Genomic DNA, 24866 nt, shown 5'->3' with positions numbered 1-24866 from the left:
TACTCTGAGGAACTCCTGCAGTGATGTCCTGGAGCTGAAATGACTGACCTTCAACAAGCACAACTATTTTCCTTTGTGCTACGTATGACTCCAGTCAGTGGAGAGCTTTTACCCTGATTCCCATTGACTTCAGTTTTGCTGGGGCTCCTTGATGCCACACTCAGTTAAATGCTGCCTTGATGTCAAGGGCAGTCACTCTCACCTCACCTCTGGAGTTCAGCTCTTTTGTCCATGTTTGAACCAAGGCTGTAATGAGGTCAGGAGCTGAGTGGCCCTGGCAGAAGTGGCAGCACAGTGGTAAACAGTCAGGAGGTAGTTGCCCTGGGAGTCCTCAACATTGTCTCCGGACCCCATGAAGTCTCATGGCATCAGGTCAAACATGGACAAAGAAGCTTGCTGATTACCATGTACCGCCCTTCCTCAGCTGATGAATTAGTGCTCCTCCATGTTGAACACCATTTGGAGGAAGCACTGAGGGTGGCAAGGGTGCAGAATGTTCTCTGGGTGGGGGACATCAATGTCCATCACCAAGAGTGGCCCGGTAGCACCACTATAGACTGAGCTAGCCGAGTCCAAAAGGACACAGCTGCTAGACAGGGTCTGCGGCAGATGATGAGGGAATGAACCAACACGAGGGAAAAACATACTTGACCTCATTCTCACCAACCTGCCTGCCGCAGATGCATCTGTCCATGACAGTCTTGGCAGAGTGACCACCGCATATTCCTTCTGGAGACGATTTCCCATCTGCAACATTGACAATACCCTCCATCATGTTATTTGGCGCTACCACCGTGCCAAATGGGTTAGATTTTGAACAGATATAGCAACTCGAGACTGGGTATCCATGAGGCACTGTGGGCCATCAGCAGCAGCTGAATTGTACTCAACCATAATTGTAACCTCATGGCCCGGCATATCCCCCACTCTACCATCACCATCAAACCAGGGATCAACCCTGGTTCAACGAAGAGTGCAGGAAGGCATGCCAGGAGCAGCACCAGGCATACCTAAAATGAGGAGTCAACCTGGTGAAGCTACAACACAGGACTACTTGCATGCCAAACAGCAGAAGCAGCAAATGATAGACAGAGCTAGGTGATTCCACAACCAACAGAATTGTCTAAGCTCTGCAGTCCTGCCACATCCAGTCGTGAACGGAGCTGGATAATTAACCAACTCACTGGAGGAGGAGGAGGCTCCACAAATATCCCCACCTTCAATGATGGGGGAAGCCCAGCACCAGTGCAAAGATAAGGCTGAAGCATTTCCTACAATCTTCAGCCAGAAGTGCCGAGTGGATGATCCATCTCAGCCTCCTCTGGAAGTCCCCAGCATCACAGATGCCAGTCTTCAGCCATTTCTATTCACTCCATGTGATATCAAGAAACGGCTTCCGGCACTGGATACTGCAAGTGCTATGGGCCCTGATAATTGCACAGGGATCAAGGATCCCAGGGCAGAACTCCTGCCTGCCGAGAGCTGCTGGCCTCTATTGAATGGTAACACCACCAGGGAAATGGTAGCTGCTGCCAGTAGTATCGTCACTGAATCCCAGGCCAGAGGTGAGTGATGGCAGGAGTAGGGTGGCGGAGGAGGTGTCATGGGGAGGAGGGTCAGCAGCAAGGGCAGGAGGCAGCTCTCATTACACCCCACACCTTCTCAATGCTGTGCACTCGATCAGGTGCTGAGTGCTTTTGAATGAGGGACCCCCCGGGAGCCCTCAAGCAAACACACCAGTGTTTACTTTTCAGGCTTCCCACATGGCAAGTCCCCACCTGTCACTCGATGAATAACAGCAGTGGTGGGATGAAATCCTTAAATGTCCATTAATTTGCCACTTAAGGGTTTCAATTGGAAGGCCGAGCACAGGCCTTCCCATCATGGACATAATTGGGGTGGAGGCAGGAACATTATAGCATCCCCACCCATCTCCCTCTTGCCCAATTAAATGCCCCCACTACTAACTTGCCATGGGGAGGGCATTAAATTCTGCCCCTAATTTCACTGGCTCCATTTGTAGGTTGAAACCCCGAGTCTTAGGTTCACCAACCAGCGGAAAGAGTTACTCTCTATCTACCTCATCTGTTCTCATAAGTATCTTGACAGCCTTGGTAAATCACACCTTATCCTTATAAATTCCTGTGAATACAACCCTCATTTGCGTAATCTTGTGATTTAACCTTTGCAGTCCAGATATCATTCTGGCGATTCTACACTGCACTCCCCCCAAGGCCAACATATCCTTCCTAAGGTGTGGTGCCCAGAACTGCTCACAGTGTCTCCAGGTGTTGGTCTAACCAGGGCTTTGTATAATTGAAGCCTGACTTCTCCCCCATCGTATTCTAGTCCTCTAGATATAAAGGCCAGAATTCCATTGGCCTTTTTAATTCTTTTCTGTACCTATACATGGCATTTGAACAATCTGTGTATGTGATGTCCCTTTGGATCTCCACTGTTTCTAGCTTTTCATCATTTACAAAGTCCTTGTTACCACCTTTTCAACTCCAAAGTGGGTGACTTCACTTTTGCCAACACTGAAATCTATTTGCCACAGTTTTGTCCATTCACTTAACCCAGTGATATTTTTTATTGTAATCTTATGCTCCCCTCTACATTGCTTACAATAAGAGCATAAGAAATAGAAGCAGGACTGGACCATAAGGTCCCTCGAGCCTGCTCCACAATTCAATATAATTATGGTTAATCTGCCTCAAATCCACTTTCCCGCCCACTCCCCATATCCCTCGATTCCCTGAGACACCAAAAATCTGTCTATCCCACCTTGAACATGTTCAATGATGGAGCATCTACAACCCTCTGGGATAGAGAATTCCAAAGATTCACAACCCTTTCAGTGAACTCATCTCATTTCTAAATGATTGACTCCTTATTCTGAAGCTGTGCAGTGGTGCTCTAGATTCCACAGCCAGGGGAAACTACCTGTCCATGTTTGTCCTATCAAGCCCATTCAGAATCTTTCATGTTTTAATGAGATCACCTCTCATTCGACTACACTCCAGAGAATATAAGCCCAATTTACTCAGCATCTCATCCTAGGACAACCCTCTCACCCCAGTTACTAATCTAGTAAGCCTTCGCTGTACCACCTCGAGGCAAGTATATCATTCCTTAAATATGGAGACCAAAACTACACACAGTATTCCAGGTGTGGTCTCGCCAAAACCCTGTACAATTGTAACTAGGCTTGCTTATCCTCCAATTCCCTTGCAATAAAGGCTAACATGCTATTTACAATTTACATTGCCACCTGGCTTTGTATAATTAGCCATTAGATACATTATTCTCTGTCTCTTTGTCTAAGTCATGAATATAGATTGTAAATAGCTGAGGCCACAGCACTGTTCCTTGCAGCACTCCACTGCTTTCAGACTGCCAACTGCCTGTCTGTTATTTAATCTTCTATCTATACCAATCATCGTCGGCTGTTCCTCGATTTGAAGGTGACATCTATTTGAGTTCCCGAGTTTCTGCCATGGGCCTTCATGTGACTGAATAGGCCAATTTTTGACACACTGATCTTTGGGCACACGGGGCAAGATGGGTTATTGGGATCCAGAGTGCAGGATTTGCTTCCTTTTCTTTCCTTCTCTGCCGTCACTCTGCCTCATCATTAAGACGTTGAGACTCAAAGTGTGATGGAGCTTGATGGACAAGCTGTCGCCATTTTGAACAGCTGGTAGCATGCACCTCCCAGTTATTAATGTCCATGCTGCCGCACCTCAGGGAGAGCTTCAGAGTCTATGTGAAGTGTTGCCTTTGTCCTTCCCTGGAACATTGGCCATTTGAGAGTTTAGAGAATAGGACCCAGTGGGGCAGACAGATTATTGGCCAGCCATACACTGCCCACTGTCTACTGAGGTTGATTTTACAGGACTTTTGCCTGAATGCTTGGAGCTGGCTTCAAGAAGGACACGAGCATTTGATTGATGGTCCTCCCAGAGGACGTGGCAGACATATTGCTGATGGAATTTCTCTAGCACTTTTATGTAACTGATACACAGTCTAAGACTCACTGCTTACGGGAGCGTGGTGATGAAAACTGCTCTAAACACTAAGATTTTGTTGACACAGAAGTGTTTGGCGTCAAACACTTGCTATCGTAGTTTATAGGAGGCTGAATAGGCACAGCTGATCCAGTGTTGGATCTCCTCACCAATGGTGGCCTTTTCCATGCTCCCCAACTCCATGCACCCATACTTGCATATTAGCCTTTTGAGTGACACCGTTTCAAACACCTTTTGAAATTTGGAATTTTGGATTTTCTCTGACCATACTATGATTTTCTAAGTGCACTGTTACAACCTCCTTCATCATAGATTCCAGCATTTTCCCAATGAACTGGTGTCAGGCTAACTGGCCTGTAGTGCCCCGTTTTGTCTCTCCCTTCTTCTTGGGTAGCAGAGTTACATTTACTAACTCCCGATTCACTGGAGCCATGGAGAGTTTAGGGAAGTTTGGAAAATCATAACCAGTGCATCCACTCTCTCTGCAGCCACCTCTTTTAGCACCCTAGGATGTAGACCATCAGGTTCTGGGGATTTGTTGGCTTTTAGCCCCTAAAGTTTCTCCAATATTTTTCTGATATCAATTACCTTCCATTCTTGTTAGCCCCTTGGTTACCCTCTATCCCTGGTACGTAACTTGTGTTCAATGCCTCTGCCATTTCTTCATTCCCCAATGATAATTTCTCCTGTCTTTGCCTCTAAGGAACCAATGTTTACTTTACCTGCACTCCTCTTTTTATATACTTGTCAAAGCTCTTACAATCTGTTTTTATATTCATGGCTAGCTTATTCTCATATGCTCTCTTTTCATGTTTTAATCAACATTTTGACCATCCTTTGCTGGTTTCGAAAATTCTCTAAATCCCCAGGCTTACTGCTATTATTTGCAACATTCTAAACTTCTTCTTTGAATCTAAAATTATCCTTAACTTACCTCGTAAGCCACAAAGATTTCTTGCCGAGCTTTTGTTTTTTAATGGAATATATTTTTGATGCAGGTTTTGAGTTTTTAAAATGTTTCCTACTGTTTATTTACTGCAATAACTTTTAGTCTATTTGCCCAATCAATCTTAGCCAGTTCTCCCCTCATACATATGTAATTAGCTTTTAAGTTTCAGATTCTTGTTTGGGACTGGATTAGGTCACTTTATAACTCAAAATGGAATTCAATTGTACAATACAGTGTCTCAAATCAGGCTGTCCAAAAACTGCATATTTTTAAAATGTGCCATGCATCAATTATTATTGAATAAAATTTAAAAAAATACCTGGACAACTTGGTGCAGTGTGGCACAGGACTAATTATCCCCTTTACCACTTGCATGTGAATCTATTCCCACTCTCTGAACAACTCTTGACCCCACCAGTCAGGCTTGGCCCAAACCACCCATAGACCAGGTTGCTTGGCCTGAAATCGGGCAGAGCCTCAGTCCCGAGGTTGCCAATTTTGAGAAGCTCGCCTGGATGTTCATCCTTGATGCGGTAGCAGGAGTCAGGGAAATTGCTGTCTCACCAGGCAGGCGGGCTGAGAAAGCAGCAGGAAAGACTTGATTTTCATTCCGATTTGGGGGGTGGGTGCTGGGGTGGAGTCAGGTGAGCTGACTTGGGAAAAATTTGGGGGCATGCTGGGTGCCAAGGTGGGCTAGTTAAAATGCCCACCTCCCTGCTGTGGGACTTCATCCCAGTTATAATGAAAAAAATAAGGCACTCCAGCCCTCAACACTCACACCCCCTCATCCCTCACACACTTCCCATGTCCTATCCAAGCCACCTCACGCCCCCCACAAAACCCCAATGGCTCCTTATGCCCCCCCATGCCAAGCTAATGGTACCTCCATGCCCATTCACCCACTATACAGTGTATAGAACCAATGAACCCTATAGTGGCTATAGGGTGTGTAAAAGAAGCCTTTTTTAAAAAAAAGTCACTTGTTGATAACTTTCCACTTTCAAAAATAAAACCATATTTACCACTGGGCAATAAAAGTGTCAATCATCCAGACCCTTTAAAGTTTCAATAGCTGAAATTGTAAGCACTTGAAACCTCAACCTTGTGTAAATAAACATTGTGAAATTGACAGCAGATATCAGCCAGAGCTGTCAATCAAGCAATGTTCTCTCTGGGGCTGAGGTGTTTTAGTACTCTAATGGATGTCTTGGCTCTCAGGCAAAAATACACAACGAGGCTTAGCTGAGAGCCCAGAATTTCATTAGCTTGTTGAAACATCTGGCATGAGGGCCATAGAGGATGGTGGGGGTACACCTTGGCATGGGGACCATGAGGGGCCATAGGGGTTGTTTGGGGGGGGCATACCTTGGCATGGGGGCATGAGGAGGATCTTTTGAACTTACCTTTTAAAAGGTCCTCTCATGCAAAGTATGGTTCATGACACCTGAGGTGTAAAACCTAGCTTGGCTCCATGAAAATTACAGAAGACTAGATGCCTATCCCTGCAATGGAATCGACCAGGTCGGGAGTACCAACAGTTCATCTTTCTTATTGCGGGTGCTTCATTTTTTTCTCACTATTCTTTGCATGGAACTTATTTGCTGATGCACTATTCCTGTTAGACTTTCGTCTCTACCTGTCCCACTCTGCTTGTCTTTACCTAAATTGCTACGATGATGTATTGCCTCAACTTTTCTTTTTAGATTTTTAAATTTCCCTCAAATGAACCCTTCCCCCTCTCTGAGTTTAAAACCCTATTCAGAACCATAGTTATATGATTGATCAGGACACTGGTCCCAGCCCAGTTTATTTGGAGTACATCCCAAGGGAATAGCTCCCTCTTTGCCTACTCCTGGTGCCAGTGACCCATGAATCAAAACCCCTTCTTCCCACACCACTCTTTGAGCAACACACTTAGTTTTCTAATTTGCTTGATCCTATGCCAATTGGTGCTTGGTTCAGGTAACAGTCTCAAGATGATTATCTTTTGATGTCCTGTCTTTTAAATTGGACCCTAACTCTTCAAACTTTCTCAGCAGAACATCATTCCTAGTTTTAACTGTCATTGGTTCCTACGTGGGCTACGACAACTGGATCCTCCCCCTCCTGCTTCAAGTTTCTACCCAGCTGTGAGATGTCCTTTAACCTAGCACCAGGCAGGAAACACAATCTTCAGAGCTCCTGTTGATGGCCACAAAAGAACAATGTCTATCCCCAAATATACTGTCCTCTGACACTAGCTCATTCTTTACCACACTCCCCGCACCATGGTGCCATGGTTGTCTGTCCACCCTGCAGACTTTGTTCTCATCCACACAGCTAACATAACTTGTACCTGTTAGTCAAAGTCAAGGGCTGAGACTACTCCATCACTATATGCAGGATCTCCATACCTACCTAACTCTCAGTCACAGACAGCCTCCTGGCCCTGACAATTGAACAACTCTAAAGTTTTGCTTAACTAAGGGTTGTGACTGCCTCCTAGAACAAAATGTCCAGGTAACCCTACCCCCTCCCCATTCCCCCACAGCGTCTGCAATTCAGACTCCAGCTCAGCAATTCTAAGCATAAGTTGCTCAAGCTGCAAACTCTTACTGCGGATATAGTTGCCCGGCACTGCAATTTTCTCCACAAACTCCCAGTGCTGTTACATGTTGCCTATCTTTGTGTCATCGGCAAGTTTGGGTATGTGGCTTTCTATCTCATCATCTAAATCATTATTAAATACAGTGAATAGCTGAGGTCCCAACAAAGAACCTTGTGGGATGTCACTGGTCAAATTCTGTGAATCAGAGTATCTGCCCATTATCCTTACTCTTTGTCTCAACACCATCATGTACTTCCCTCTGCTAACTCTTCACTGCCACTTTCTGCTTCCTGCCCCTTAACCAATTTTGGGTCAATGCTGCCAATGTCCCCTTCAATATCATGAGCTTTAATACCAAGTCATTGAGCTGATACTTTGTCAAATGTCTTTTGAAAGTTCACAGGCACAACATGAAGAGCAGTCAACAATGATCTCCATTACTGTATCAAAGAATATGATCAAGTTAATGAAATACAGCTTGCCTTCAATAAATCTGTGCTTGCTGTGGGTGTTTTATTGGTATTACAACCACTGAGGCTTGCTGCTACTCTTAAACATGTTTTTTTTATTACCTAACGTTTGTGTAATCTCGACTCCCTGTAGTTAGCACCACTTACAGGGATAGCATCTGGCCAATGATTTCCTAATATGCTTTTGCCAGAAGAGAATAGTCACAGAATCCTGGCTATTATCCCTTCAAGAACTACATGGACATTATTCTCACTCATTAAAACTGTGGTACGGGCACACATTGCACTCCAGTTCATCAAAAGGTGCACATAACTCATAACAAGAGTCACTCATATGCAGAATATAATCTGCATATTGATAAATGAAAGCCGTGTGACCAGTTTGTTCCCACATTCTTGAGTACAGTGGTTAACTGGTGAGCAATATTTATATTGAAACATGTATCACAAAGTGGAGCTTCTAATTCCCATTGGCCATTATTGTAACAGGATACACAGCATCAAGGAAGACCGGGAATTACTAAATGTAAAGGATGCGGGCCAATGTTTCAATGGAACTATGGGGAGTAAGGGTATCGGGGAAGAGGCAACAGGGTAAGGCAGCTGAGCTTTACCTCAAGTCACCAGAAGCTGAGTGCCGTCTCCTTTTCAGATCTTCTTTTCCTGGCTTCTTTTCAGTATGCCCCGTCTCTTTCTCTCCCTCGTCTACTAACACCCACGATATCCTCCTCTCCTTTTTATTTGCCACATCCCTGTTGTTTTCTAAGGATTTCGACCTTTTCCACAATCACAGCATGCAAAATAAAATCAAAACAACTTAAATGGAACCTAACTAATTGAGCACAATATGATAAACAGCTCACTTCACAAGCTGATGAAAGAACTTCTTCTGCTTACCCATTCTAAACTCTTAATGCACATGCTAATTTTATCCAAAAAAAAGCAAGCAAGTTTAACCACAGCTTAATGCCTGTATACATGGAACTGAAAACACTGCTCATACTGCGAACACAACAGCTCTTTTTGCCAAAATCCGAAAAAATGTTCTCATTGGGTCCCCAAACATCAGCACGAAGCGAAAAATAAAAATACAACCAGTGGAGCTGTATTGGAACACTGCAGAATAACCAAATATCAGATTGTTAGGGTTGAACAATTTTTATCAAACACAACAGCACTGTCAAATAGATTTTTCCCTCCCTTTTTGATTTTTAAAGGAAGTGGCTTTTCCAAAATATGCTTCCTGACTTTTACCTGCTGAAATTCTGTGTGCAACTTGTTGTTCAAGGTTTATTTATTTTCAGGGCACTGCATCTGATGACTGATATTAAATGACACTGTGCATGAAATTTAAAGCTGCATAAACTGTATGGTACATTGTCCAGAGCTGTAACTCACCTGATCTTGCGACTGCCCCTCGGCCGCTCTGACTGTACTGACATGTAGCTTGTGCTGCTGAGGCGTGAGGCACTGCTGGTTCGGGAGATGGCTGAAACGTCACTGGCATCACTGTCCGACGACTTGATTGAAACATTATCAATGCTTCTATTCTGATCTTTGTATGGTAGATGCTGGAAATGAAGAAAGTGGTAGAACATCATTAATCCTTCTGGCAAAGTACCAACACAACATTCTGCCTATCACACAATTGAGCAACGTTGTGTATGAATTTCAGTGCCGATGCAATGTCAGGTACATATGCCTTATGCCCCAACAATTGGCTGATCGAATCAAACAACATGTTCCTTTGGCTCTTCAGAATAAGCAGAGTACAGACCGTACTCAGCCAGCCTGCACATGCAAAACCCAAAATGTCTACTGTTAGATGTGATTCTGCAATTAGGCAACACTTGCTGAACAATCCTGAGTGTGTTAATAGCTACACTAACAACCAATTTAAGTTGGGCTCATTTACATTTGCTAGAAGTGACATACATTCATTGGCAGGGGCCAGTTCTCTGCAAACAAAAGGAATATGTTCAAGACTTGTGCCTTTTTTGAATTACCCGAAGGTTGAGAAGGCTAAAATTCCCCGTGCGTTCGCCAGGGCAATGCCTAGGCCAATCAGAGTTAAGTTGCCAACTAATCAACACCCTTTTCTGCTGTAGTACAAATTGTTGTGATCATTTGAAATTCGGCATTCTTGCATTTGTCCCGATGAGTACAAGATGAAAAGCTTTGGCAACATGTCTCTCTTTTCAGCAATATTCAGGTTTTTCTTTTGATTCTCTCTATATTTTACATAATTCCAAGAACCTGGCACTATCCTCACCAGTTACCTGCATAATTATTTACTCAACTGTCATGCTTGTTTTGATAATGTAACTGTAACAAATGGTCAGTATTCCTTATTACAAACAAATGAGAACCTTTAAAATGGTTCTTTTCGGGGTTCCACTGTGTCAATGTTCAAAATGCTCTGCCAACTATTATAGAACTATAGCTTCAGGACGAATGGACACATTTTTGACAATGATACTTTCCGTGGTCCTTTCAGCTAGTTCAAAAAGCATTGTGCAAGAAGTTGGCCACATCAACAAGACTGGCTATACCTCTTGGATGAGGTTAATCACGATTGGGATTTTTCACTCATTACTCTCATATGCAGGCTCTCCAAAGGCTGTATAAATGAAGCTGGTTTGTTCGTCGCAAGGATACTAATAGGTGCATTTTAAAAGCTTTCAAGTGCAATTTTTAAAATAAACTAACCAATTGACTACTGAACTCCAATACAAATGGTTCTGTATGTTTTGTGAAAAGCCATTTTCACTAATTTGGAATCAGGTAACTTATAGGTGGTGGATTGAGCTGATGAAAAATGCTAAACTTATTTTCAGCTGAATCTAACCAACTGCACCAAATTATCACTGCTTACTATAGCAAGGAATATTTTGAAAGAAAAATTTTGTTTTAAAAAAACTGACATTTTAAAACACTGCCTGATTGTGCTCGTCAATGGCAGATTTTGCATCTGGTGATATGAGTTTGAACAGGGAGGAAATTGAACACTGCTCAAAAAGGGCACAACATAAGAATATAGGGAATATGAACTGGAGTAGGCCATTCGGCCCCTTGAGTCTGCTTTGCCATTCAATAAGGTCATGGTTGATTTGATTATGGCAAATGTAAATGAGCCACATTATGAGCTCCACTTTCCCGCCTGTCTCCCATAACTCTTGGCTCCCTTGTGGATCAAAAACCTATCTAACTCAGCCTTGAATAAATTCAATGACCCAGCCTCCACAGCTCTCTGGGGTCAAAACAGACTAATGATCCTCTGAGAAGAAATTCCTCCTCACCTCTGTATTAACTGGGGAACCCCTTATTTTTAAACTGTCTCTCCTAGTTGTACATTCCCCATGAGGGGGGAACATCCTCTCAGCATCCACCCTGTCAAGCCCCCTCAGGATCTTATATGTGTCAATAAGATCACCTCTCATGGTGATCTTATTAAACTCTAATGGGTAGAGGTCCATCTTGCTCAACCTTTCATCAAAAGCCAAACCCCTTCATCCCAGGAATCAGCCGAGTGAGCCTTCTCTGAACTGTCTCAAATGCAAGTATGTTCCTCAACTAAGGAGACCAAAACTGCGCAGTCGTACATAAGTGCGGTCTCACCAATGGCCTCTAAAGTTGTAGAAAGACTTCCCTACTTTCATACTCCATCTCCCTTGCAATAAAGGCCAACATTCCATTTGTTTTCCTAATTACTTGCTGTACTTGCATGCTAATGTTTTGTGATTCATGTACAAGGACACCCAGATCCCTCTGTACTGCAGCTTTCTGCAGTCTCTCTCCATTTAAATAATATTCTGCTTTTCTATTCTTCCTGCCAAAGTGGACAACCTCACATTTTCCCACATTATACTCCACCTGCCAAATTGTTGCCCACTCACTGAACCTATCTATATCCCTTTGCCCACTCCTTTGTTTCATCCTCACACACTGCTTTCCTACCTATCTTCATATCAGCAGCAAATTTGGCTACAATACAGTCGGTCCCTTCATCCAGGTCTTTAATATAAATCAAATAGTTGAGCCCTCAGCATTGATCTCTGCAGCACTGCACTACTTACAATTTGACAACCTGAAATTGGCCCATTTATCTCAGCTCTGTTTCCTGCTAGTTAGTCAATTGTCTAGCCATGCTAATATGTCACCACCAACACCATGAGCTCTATTATCTTGTACAGTAACCTTTTATATGACACCTTATCAAATGCCTTGTGGAAACCTATATACATTACATCTACAGGTTCCCCTTTACCCACTCAACTTGTTACTTTTTAAAAATTAATTTACGGGATGTGGGCATTGCTGGCTGGGCCAGCACTTATTGCCCATCCCTAATTGCCCTTGAGAAGGTGGTGATGAGCTGCCTTGTTGAACTGCTGCAGTCCATGTGGTGTAGGTACACCCACAGTGCTGTTAGGGAGAGAGTTCCAGGATTTTGACCCAGCGCCAGTGAAGGAACGGCAATATATTTCCAAGTCAGGATGGTGAGTGGCTTGGAGGGAACTTCCAGGTGGTGGTGATCCTATATATCTGCTGCCCTTGTCTTTCCAGGTGGCAGTGGTCATGGGTTTGGAAGGCGCTGTCTAAGGAGACTTGGTGAGTTCCTGCAGTGCATCTTGTACATGGTTGCGGAAGGTGTGCCAATCAAGCGTACTGCTTCATCCTGGATGGTGTCTAGCTTTTTGAGTGTTGTTAGAGCTGCACTCATCCAGGCAAGTGGGGAGTATTCTATCACACTCCTGACTTGTGCCTTGTAGATGGTGGACTGGCTTTCAGGAGTCAGGAGGTGAGATACTCACCGCAGGATTCCTCGCCTATGACCTGCTCTTGTCACCACAGTATTTATATGACTAGTCCAGTTCAGTTTCTGGTCAATGATAACCCCAAAGATGTTGATAGTGAGGGATTCAGCGATGGTAATGCCATTGAATGTCATGGGGTGATGGTTAGATTCTCTCTTGTTGGAAATGGTCATTGCCTGGCACTTGTGTGATGTGAATGTTATTTGTCACTTGTCTGCCCAAGCCTGGATATTGTAAAGGTCTTGCTGCATTTGGACATGGACCGTTTCAGTATCTGAGGAATCGCAAATGGTGCTGGACATTGTGCAATCATCAGTGAACATCCCCACCTCTGACCTTATGATGGGCGGAAGGTCATTAATGAAGCAGCTGAAGATGATTGGGCCTCGGACTCTACCCTGAGGAACACTTGCAGTGATATCTTGGAGCTGAGATGACTGACCTCCAACAACCACAACCATCTTCCTTTGTGCTAGGTATGACTCCAACCAGTGGAGAGTTTTCCACCTGATTCCCATTGGCTTCAGTTTTGCTAGGGCTCCTTGATGCCACACTCTGTCAAATGCAGCCTTGATGTCAAGGACAGTCACTCTCATCTCACCTCGGGAGTTCAGCTTTTTGTCCATGTTTGAACCAGGCTGTAATGAGGTCAGGAGTTGAGTGGCCCTGGCAGAGGTGGCATTACAGTGGTATGGGGTTGGGAGGGAGTTGCAGTACATACCTGGGCAATTTTCCACATAGCCAGGTTGATGCCAGTGTTGTAGCTGCACTGGAACAGCTTGGTTAGGGGCGCGGCAAGTTCTGGAGCACAAGTCCTCAGTAGTATTGCCAGAATATTGTCAGGACCTTTGCAGTATCCAATGCCTTCAGCTGTTTCTGGATATCAGGTGGAGTGAATTGAATTGGCTGAAGCCTGGCATCTGTGATACTGGGAACCTCAGGAGGAGGCCGAGATGGATCATCCACTCGGCAACTCTGGCTGAAGATTGTTGCAAATGCTTCAGCCTTATTTTTTGTACTGGTGTGCTGGGCCCTCCATCATTGAGGGTGGGAATAATTGTGGAGCCTCCTCCTGCAGTGAGTTGTTTAATTGTCCACCAACATTCACGACTGGATGTGGCAGGACTGCAGAGCTGAGATCTGATCATTTGGTTGTGGAATTGCTTAGCTCTGTGTTTCACTTGCTGCTTAAGCTGTTTGGCATGCAAATAGTCCTGTGTTGTAGCTTCACCAGGTTGACACCTCATTTTTAGGTTTGCCTGGTGCTGCTCCTGGTATGCCCTCCTGCACTCTTCATTGAACCAGGGTTGATCCCCTGGCTTAGTGTTAATGGTAGAGTGGGGGACATGCCAGGCTGTGAGGTTACAGGTTGTGGTTGAGTAGAATTCTGCTGCTGCTGATGCCCCACAGCGCTCATGGTTGTCCAGTCTTGAGTTGCTAGATCTGTTCGAAATCTATCCCATTTAGCACCGTGGAGCGTAGCCTCAATGTGAAGATGGGACTGCGTCTCCACAAGGACCTTGCGGTGGTCACTCCTACTGATACTGTCATGGACAGATCAGGCAGGTCAGTGAGGATGAGGTCAAGTATGCTTTCCCCTCTTATTGGTTCCCCCACCACCTGCTGCAGACCCAGTCTAGCAGTTATGTCCTTTAGGACTCGGCCAGCGGTCGTGCTCTTGAGCCACTCCTGGTAATGGGACATGGATGTCCCCCACCCAGAGTACATTCTGCACCCTTGCCACCCTCAGTGCTTCCTCCAAGTGGTGTTCAACATGAAGGAGCACTGATTCATCAGCTGAGTGTGGGGGGGGTGGTGGTGGTGGTGGGAGGATGGGTGGGGGGGTGGAATTTGGCAATCAGCAGGAGCTTTCCTTGCCCATGTCTGACCTGATGCCATGAGACTTCATGGCGTCCAGAGTCAGACATCCTCAAAGAGACACATCCTGAAGAGGGACATCCTCAAAGAACTCTGATAAATTTGTCAAACATGATTTTCCTTTCACAAAACCATGTTGACTCTGCCTGATTATATTATGATTTTCTAAATGTCCTTCTTCTACCTCCTTAATAATGGATTCTAGTATTTTCCCAATAGACAGTAGGCTAACTGGCCTATAGTTTCCTGCTTTCTGTCTCCCTCCTTGAAGAGGTGTTACATTTGTGGTTTTCCAATCTGCTGGGACCTTTCCAGAACCTAAAGGAATTTTGGAAGATTACAAGTAATGTATCCTCTATCTTTGCAGCAAAAGACCCTAGGATTCAGCCCATCAGTTCCAGGAGACTTGTCAGCCTCAAGTTCCATTAGTTTTCCTCGTACTTTTTCTCTAGTGATCCAGATTGTTTTAAGTTCCTCTCTCCATCTTGCCCCCTGCCTTTCTACTATGCTTTTTGCGTTTTCTACTGTGGAGACAGATAGAAAATGTTTATTCAAAGTCTCTGCCATCTCCTTGTTTCCCATTATTAATTCCCCAGTCTCACCCTCTAAAGGATCAATGCTCATTTTAGTTCCTCTTTTCCATTTTACATACTTGTAGAAGCTTTTATTATTTTTTATATTGCTTGCTGGTTTTCTCTGATACTCCAATGTCTCCCTCTTTATTTTTTTTTCAGTAATCCTTTGCAGGCTTTTAAAACTTTCCCAATCTTCTGCCCTACAACTAATCTTTATCTTTTCTTTCAATTAGATACCGTTCTGGACTTCCTTAGTTAGCCACGGAAGGTGCAACCTCTTTCTTTCCCAATGGAATATATCCATTTGATGTTCTAGTGAGGCACAAAGATTACATCCTAAATCAGAAACTTCACCCTGGTGTTTACATTAGTGTTAATGCTGACTTGTGTCCCATGAAATTATTTCATAATTGTTATGACTATCTATGTGGAAAGATTTTTCTTCTTCACTAAATGAAAGTTGGTGATGAAACGTGATCAGCTCCTCAGAGGTCAGAATGATGCTAAAAGGATATAATAGTTTGGGCTGGATTTGCATGGAGCTGGGGAGACTATGGAAGGGTGAAAATGGTAGCTGCGAACTGATTTCGGCATTCCCCACCCCATTCCCAGGGTTTCTGATTTTCCTGAGTGCCTTTTAAAGGTGCGGGCTAGTTAAAGGTGAGCCTACGCCCTTCATTCCTGGCTCCATTGCCAGGATAGGCATGTCCTACTCCTCCACAGTTTTCTTGGAGTCAGGCTAGGTTTTTAAAGAATCATGATTCTCGGCACCTCAGAGGAGTCTGCACAAGGGAACATTTTGAAAGGTAAGTTCAAAATGTCCTCCTCATGCCAGGGTAAGCTCCCCCACCCATTGGTGAACAGGCATGAAGAGTCATAGCTTGGCATGAGTGGCTATAGGGAGTGGAGTCCTGAAAAGGAGGCATTTCCTCTTTCTTGGCCACTGGGCCACCAAATTTCATTTGGCATCCTGGACACTTAGCACTGGCTTCCTCCATCCCATGTCAAATTCCAGCATGTGGGAGGTGGCCCTTAAGTGGCCATTAATTGGTCAAATCAGGCTGCCCAACTCCTCCCCTGCTGCTGGTAAAATCGCAGGTGGTGGGCACAACGCCACTGTCATGGCACCCAATTTTACAGCTCCCTACCCACCCCAACCCCCACCTGTCACCCTACCCCAGGAATGGGCATAACATTTCAGCCTTTTTGTTTAGAAAAGCATTTTGGGTCCATCCTCATTTGCACTAACTATACTATGATACTCCATACTCAAGGAATATAAGCAAAGTTAATACAGCCTGCTCATGATTTAACCCCACTATCATTCTGGTGAATCTGCACTGCACCCCCTTCAAGACCAATATATCATTCCTGAGATGCAGCGCTCAGAACTGAACTCACTTACTCCAGATGAGAGTCTGACTAGACGCAGTTGTATTCTAGCCTGCCAACATTTCATTATTTTTTAAAATTGATTTTTTTGTGCCTTTCCACTGGTTTTTAGTGATTTCTGCCCACAGGACCCTAAATCTCTCCACAGTTTCCAGCTTCTTATCATTTAGAAAAACGCCCTAATCCCTCTTAGATCCAAAGTGGATGACTTTGCACCTTTCTCATGTTGAACTCCATCTGCCACTGTTTTGTCCACTCACTTAATCTGCCAGTGTCATTGTGCAACTTTCTGCTCCCATCTAAGTACTGCAGCACCTAAGTAAGTGTTGTCAGCAAACTTAGATATATGGCTCACCATTCCTTCATAAATAAAGATAGTCAAAAGCTGTGGCCCCACTACAGATGCCTGTGGACACTGTCTGTTACATCCTGCCAAGTTGAGTACATACCTAATTTACTTACTCTCTGTTTCCAACCTCTGAAGCAATCCTCTACCCACATGAATAGGCTGCCTCTAATTCCATGCACTTTTGTTTTTACTAATGAAATTTATATGTTTTACTTACATTAATAAATTTATTAAAAAATTAATAAATTTGGGGGAGGCGATGGTATTGTTGCTGAACTAGTAATCCAGAGACCCAGGATAATGCTCTGGGGACCTGGGTTCAAATCCCGCCATGGCAGACGGTGGAATTTGAATTCAATAAAAATCTGGAATTAAAAGCCTAATGGTGACAATGAAATCATTGTCGATTGTTGTAAAAACCCATCTAATTCACTAATGTCCTTTAGGGAAGGAAATCTGCTGTCCTTGCCTGGTCTGGCTTACATACATGCACTATATATCAAGCTAACATGTCAGGGGAATGGCCTGGAATGGGGGTGGCTCAGCAAGGCTGCAGCCCATTGGTTCTGTGGAGCAGACAGCCATAGAAGTAGCCAGGGTGCCTGTACAGCTGGCCGAAATTGATGGCGAATTGCCTGTAGCAGGTGATAGGGGCAGAGGTAAATGCACTTTGGAACGTGGTGGTATGGTGAAGGTCATGCTCTCAATTCACTGAGTACAATGGGACGATAGGGAGTGTAAGGATGCAGTTGCCTCATACGGGCAGCGCAAGCATGGTTAAAGGCAGCAACAGGCATCAGGGCGTGCTTTCACAATGAGAAGGGTTATACTCCTTCTGTAAGTCACTCAGGTCCCAGCTCTGCTCCCTCACCCCCAATCCCCCCAACCCCTGGGCCAGATGATCTCTCAGGCAGCAAGAGGAGGAAGAGATTTACGAGGGCGCGGCATCACATCTGACCAGCCCACACTCCGCCAACTCAGATACAAGCACTTCAGAGGGATGTCGCACGTGTGCAGAGTCAGTGGCACAAGGTGAAAGTCTCCGCACCAAAGTGCAGGAGCAGGTGTCAGAGTGAGAGACATCTGTGCACTGCCCTCTTCAGAGGCGGCAGGAAAGTCATGATGATGCTCCACTGAACAGGAATGTGGAGTCTCGGGAGTCACATTTTGGGGCCAATCAGGAGCAGATGTGTGGATATCTGACGGAGTTCCCTGAGGCAATGGGAGCTCTTGGACTGCGAATGGAGGAGTCCATCACTGACATAAGCTCCACATTGTCATGGGGAATCAGCCACATGAGCTCTGACCATGAGAAATTGGCCAATCTCATGGAGAGACATATGCAGCAACACTCAGAGTGGATGCAAGAGCAGTGTGTCGGCCAGGAAAGAGCGCAAGCCTCCCTCAGTAACCTTAATCACTCCACTCAGAGTGTGAAGACTGACATCCATGGAGTACATGAGGAGCTGCGCACCCTTAATAGGACGGTCACACTGTTGGTCCAGCGGTTTCTGGAATGGACGACTGCTGCTCACCAGCAGCCAGCCCCATCAATCCCACCTGAAGGCCAACCCAGAGCTGTGCAGATAGCTGAGGATGAAGGCACCAAGAGCTCCTCAGCACCCTCATCTTCCTCCACCTCCCCAGCCCTCCTCCAGAGCCTTTGTCTGCTGCACAAGTACCAGTGACCACGGCTGACCAAGCAGAGATGCAGAGGCCACAATCTGAGGAAAGACCCAACATATGTCTACACAATGAGGCAGGCCAGCATGCTCCTCATTGCCGTTTAGACTGAGAGGTGAGCAGCCTGCCTCCACCTGCTCTGAGGCAACATGGGGGCACTTCGTAGGAGAGTGAGAGAGTGAAGGGCGCTGTCTCGCCTACAGCACTAATGGGTTCACCATGATTACACTTTTCACACTGTATACAGCACATTTTTGAGTACTTTTTGAACGTGTGTACACACTCATAGTTGCCTTGATGTATCTTTGTGCACTTCAAATCTCAATGGAAATGTTAACATAATAAAAGGATGTTCTTGGCAGTGACAATGAAGGCAGCATGCTGAGGTCCATCTCACATTGAGTTCATCAGGAACATGGTTGTGACGACATTTGTGAGGCAGTGGAAGGCTCCCCCCTTCTCTGGTGTTTCATATAAGCTAGTGGTGAACAAAGGTTCAAGGACTGAGATGCTCCTTGCATCATTCAGTGCCCAGCCATGCTTGATTTTAAGGGAGGCTCAATGTTCAGACTCCACGATCAGATGGAGGCGTATCTCAAGCATGAGTGCTGGGTGCGAGACGGCCACCTGCACCTCCTCAGTGACCTTAGTGTAGGCAACACAGGTCGAGATGCCATATGAGCTCCAGGGAAGATCGATTGCCTGCTGTCCCCATCACTTGGGCTGCTTTTGGATTCCAGGTGGCAGAGGCTGTGGTTTTTGAGGGATTCGAGGTTAATGGGAGCAATGCATGTTGCATATGTCACACAGTCCTGATTCTGAACCACAGGGGCGAATGGGTAATGCTGAAGGTAATTCAAAGAGCTGGTCCGGCACAATTATGCCTCACTCATTATCTACATGTCTCTTAACAAGTACAATCATATCAATTGGTATTGAGGGTGAAGTTATGCTTCCTATTGGCATGCTCAGCATTGTGGGCGTGGTTTGAGTAGGCACAAGCTGGCAGCTTTGGACACTAATTGTCAGCCACTGATGGTTAAGTGAAGGGTCCAGGTTGTGAAGGGCTTCTCACGCTGTGTGTTTGCAATGAAGTCAATGGTTATGACAGTGGTGGTCTCAGCCATTTTTCTCCCTTGTCAGGGATGCACATTCCAAAATATCTTTACTGTGCAGAAGGAGGCCATTTGGCTCATAGAATCCACGCTAGTGTAATTGTGACTTCCCTGTGAAAGATTCATTAGCTGTCAATCAAGCAATGTTTTCCCTGGGGCTTAGCTGTTTCAACACTCTAATGGATGTCTGGGTTTTCAGCAAAGCCTCAATAAACATTCTTGGCTGTTTAGTATGTGATTTATTTTCAAACATAGGCATATTAAGTCACTGAATTCCACAACTCATATGAAGTGTTGTTCTGCAATGACTTTCCTATTTTGTGATAGTTTTTTAAAGAGAAACTCTATGTATTTATTTATTATTCATTCATGGGAAGTGGGCATCACATTTATTGCCTATCTCTAATTGCCCTTGTTCAGAGGGCATTTAAGAGTCAACCACATTGCTGTAGGTCTGGAGTCACATGTAGGCCAGACCAGGTAAGGACTGCAGATTTCCTCCCCTAAAGGACATTAGCGAACCAGATGGGTTTTTACAACAATCGACAATGGTTTCATGGTCAGTAGACTTTTAATTCCAGATTTTTATTGAATTCAAATTCCACCATCTGGAGTGCTGGGGTTCAAACCCAGGTCCCCAGAGCATCACCCTGAGTCTCTGGATTACCAGTCTAGCGACAATATCACTATGCCACCACCTCCCTCACTAAATTTGTTAGAAGCTTACGAAATATGGTCAACCATTGATCGATTTAAGAAAACAGGTGATCAATCCATGCAGGAATATGTTACGGACTTTGATAGATGGTATAAAAGACTGGAAAAGTTCAAACTTGAAATCCTGGAGACTTTATTGGCATTTAAGTTCCTCAGATGTGCATGCATTTCTCATGTCGATAGACTTTTGGTATTGATGGGGGTTCAATTCCATGGGAAAGACTCTCTCTTAGACCAAATGGCTGCTACCCTAAAAAAATTTTGGGAAAATAGCTACTCTCCTATCAAAAACAGACAATTCTGCAGTAAAGCAAAGGATGGAGGATTCCATGGTGACTGAATTCTGAGATCAACAAAATATTAGATGCAGATTCCAATACAAGGACGGTTTGCTGAAGTTAGTCATACTCTTAGCCAATTTGAGAGTCGAGACAAAAAGCAGGTCTGGGATGGCGACTGTGGGCACTTGAACCCAAGAGATGCACGGGTCATGGTTAATCGGTGTTATCGGTATTCTAAGTATCATTACACAATGAATTGCCACAGTGAAAGAACTGTGTTTTTGAATGAACACATGAAACAGATAATTCCAAGGCTGAAATCGATGATGGTGACTGCCATGACTCCCCTTGACATTCAATGGCATTACCATCACTGAATCCCTGAATCCCCCACTAACAACATCCTGGGGGTTTCCATTGAGCAGAAACTGAACTAAACTAGCCATATAAATACTGTGGCTACAAGAGCAGGTCAGACACTGGGAATACTGCAGAGAGTAACTCACCTCCTGACTCCCCAAAGCCTGTCCACCACCTACAAGGCACAAGTCAGGAGAGTGAAGAAACACTCTCCTTGATGAGCGCAGCTCCATCAACACTCAAGAAGCTTGACAACGTCCAGGACAAAGCAGCCCGCTTGATTGCCACCTCATTCACTCCAAACCCACGGCCACTACCATCTAGAAGGGCAAGGGCAGCAGATACATGGGAACACCTGAAAGTTCCCCTCCAAGCCACTCACCATCCTAGCCAGTGACACCCACATCCCATGAATGAATAAAAACTACAGCAAATAGAGGGATGACTGAATACGAACAAAGTAACACTGCAGCACAGGATAAGGCTATTCATCCAAAAAGGCAATTACCCAAAGTTGGCATGAGAGTAACATATATGCCAGTAGGAGCCAGTGTGTGGAGGGATGCCACCATTATAGTGAGTGCAGGAAAAGCCTCTGGCAAATACAAACATTGGCTGAATGTGCAGGATGAGGAACAGGAGGCAAGACCCATGGACTGGCAAAATGGGGTAAAGATGTGGAAGGCCAGAAAATGCAGTGTGAGTTCTGAAAATGGATTGGAAAGTGGTAATGGCCTTTGGAAAAGATCATGGGCTTGTGAAAGGAGCCCTGGTCATAAGAGGGAGGGATCTTGTAACAGTGGTCCAGAAAGAGAGAGGAGGGTGAGTAGAAGTCGTAGTTTAACAAGAACACGGAGCATAGAGCAGGCTAGGAATCCCATTAGAAGTACAAGTCCTCATGATCGAGAAGTTTTAGTAGCTGCTAACAAATTAGAAGATAAGTTGATAAAAGATACCAAACAAAAGGAGTTGGAAAGAATTTGGTGTATACACTGAAATACCATACAGGGAACAGCCAGCCTCAGCACACAGGTGGATACGCACAGAAAAGGTACTTCCTGATGGCACGTATAAGGATAAAGCCAGACTAGTGGTGTCTCCTGGCACGATCGGGGCCTTCTGTGCTCGGTGGTCACCACGGGGGCTGGGGGGCTTTATCGACCCCCTTAATCAAATTTTAATTTGAGTTTTCTAAGTTTCCTTTAGAATTTAGACATTTTGTCTTTCTTTTTGTAACTCTTGTAGAGTTAAAACAATTAACTAAATTAACAATAACAAGGGATAAATCAAGCACAGTCTTTCTTTTTGTAACTCTTTTCGAGTCAAAACAATTAACTAAATTAACAATAACAAGGGATAATCTTTCTTTTTGTAACTCTTTCGAGTTATCAACAGTCACAGATTGTAACTCTTTCGAGTACATTCACAGTTCTTGGTTTCCAGGAGTGGGACATGAACCCACAACCTTCTGATTCAAAGGCGAAGGTGCTATGAACTGAGCCACAGCTGACACCTCTCTTTCTTTTTGTAACTCTTTCGAGTTATCAAAAGTCACAGATTGTAACTCTTTCGAGTACATTCACAGTTCTTGGTTTTCGGGAGTGGGACATGAACCCACAACCCTCTGATTCAAAGGCGAGGGTGCTATGAACTGAGCCACAGCTGACACCTCTCTTTCTTTTTGTAGTCTCCCTTTATAGGGCTGCCTTTTAATTAATCCTTTATTTGTTAATTTGTTTTAATTGTTTACTCAAAAGAGAATAAATGGGGACAGCTGGAACACTGAGGGGTTCGTGGGAACTGAGAGAGTCTGTGACTTTATTTTGCTGTCTTGGAAATAAACCTGCTTTAAGATACAGGCTAGCTTCAGATTCATTCTCCCTCAACATACAATTATTGGAATTATTGCTCATGTCCGTTAAAATTGACCAGAAAGAAGGGTACCTGTGCATGATAACAAAACTGATAGTCAGAGTTGGAATATTGCACAGATGTCTGTGTTTATGGTTAGGTCAAAGTTGGGGCACAAATGTTGTAAGTGACTTCAGGATAGGTACAGGCAGCTGTTGAAATGATGTGTTGAAGCTACTGCACTTCTGCTCTCCAAATTGGAGGTACTGATACACTTTTCCCCAATGCTGCTAATCAAGATAATTTGTTGTGAGTTTCATTATCTTATGTCTGAAACTGTACAAATCGTTACATCCAACACTGCTCTCACCCAGCAAGTACACTGTGCAACAGGTTTTGTTGGCTTGTGAGCAGGCAACGGAAAGCTGGCTGCATATTCCCTCACCAAGCCAGTGATTCGGAGACAGATTTGCATTTCCTTCATAAAATATTCGCAACAAAAAAATAAACTTGGGGATGAGATTCATAGGGTTCAAATCCAACAGAAATTAATGGGATGAAAGGTTGGAAGTGAGGGGAATAATGCAATGGAATAATGAGATTGGAACAGTAAGTGTGCATCGTGAATGAGTTAATGAATGTTAATCAACAGAGGGAGCAGTTTTGTACAATTAGCTACTTAATGTCTGACCTGGGAATAATTAAACTCCAACACTGAGGTAATGTTGAAAAGGGGGACATTTCACTTCCCAGTGCTAGTGTCCCTAAACAAGCAGAAAGCTCACCAAAAAAATAAAAACACATAGTGGAAAATATCACACTTAAGCAGTGACTCGACGACACAGCCCTTGTGACAAGTCGCTGTCAAATACTAACTATTGCTATGCCTTCAAATGAAGGCCTTTCATTAAGGACAGGGAAGGAAATTCTGGTATTAGGTGGATTTTCAGATGCAGCGAAGGTGATCAAATGGTATCCCAAGCTACATTCCTGCGGCGGCGACAGCGCTGCCAGCGCCAAACGCGGCGACAGCGCTGCCAGCGCCAAACGCGGCGACAGCGCTGCCAGCGCCAAACGCGGCGACAGCGCTGCCAGCGCCAAACGCGGCGACAGCGCTGCCAGCGCCAAACGCGGCGACAGCGCTGCCAGCGCCAAACGCGGCGACAGCGCTGCCAGCGCCAAACGCGGCGACAGCGCTGCCAGCGCCAAACGCGGCGACAGCGCTGCCAGCGCCAAACGCGGCGACAGCGCTGCCTGTGGCGGCAGCGGCGAAGCGCCAAATGCGGCGACAGCGCTGCCAGCGCCAAACGCGGCGACAGCGCTGCCAGCGCCAAACGCGGCGACAGCGCTGCCTGTGGCGGCAGCGGCGAAGCACCAAACGCGGCGACAGCGCTGCCAGCGCCAAACGCGGCGACAGCGCTGCCAGCGCCAAACGCGGCGACAGCGCTGCCAGCGCCAAACGCGGCGACAAATGCTGCCAGCGCCAAACGCGGCGACAACGCTGCCAGCGCCAAACAGGGTGACAGCGCTGCCAGCGCCAAACGGGGCGACAACGCTGCCAGCGCCAAACGGGGCGACAGCGCTGCCAGTGCCAAACGCGGCGACAACGCTGCCAGCGCCAAACGCGGCGACAACGCTGCCAGCGCCAAACGCGGCGACAACACTGCCAGCGCCAAACGCGGCGACAACGCTGCCAGCGCCAAACGCGGCGACAACACTGCCAGCGCCAAACGCAGCAACAACGTTGCCAGCACCAAACGCAGCTGATCTGAATGTAACATCAACCCCCCCCAATGTTCCTGCCTACCCCTGAT

General features: G+C 45.3%; 1 protein-coding gene across 1 annotated transcript in view; it reads right to left on the bottom strand.

The window, feature by feature from the left end:
- LOC144680645 (regulating synaptic membrane exocytosis protein 1-like) overlaps window positions 1–24866 on the bottom strand; it is a 704348-nt gene that overhangs the window by 239759 nt on the left and 439723 nt on the right. The window contains exon 22 of the mRNA XM_078541863.1: window positions 9433–9605. Coding sequence (XP_078397989.1) covers window positions 9433–9605 — 173 coding nt within the window. The remainder of the gene's footprint in view (window positions 1–9432; window positions 9606–24866) is intronic.

The sequence above is a fragment of the Cetorhinus maximus genome, chromosome 5 (assembly GCF_964194155.1).
Source record: "Cetorhinus maximus chromosome 5, sCetMax3.hap1.1, whole genome shotgun sequence".
In the NCBI taxonomy this organism is placed as follows: domain Eukaryota; kingdom Metazoa; phylum Chordata; class Chondrichthyes; order Lamniformes; family Cetorhinidae; genus Cetorhinus; species Cetorhinus maximus.
The sequence above is the reverse complement of the archived record's forward strand: the minus strand, read 5'-3'. Positions and strand labels throughout refer to the sequence as shown.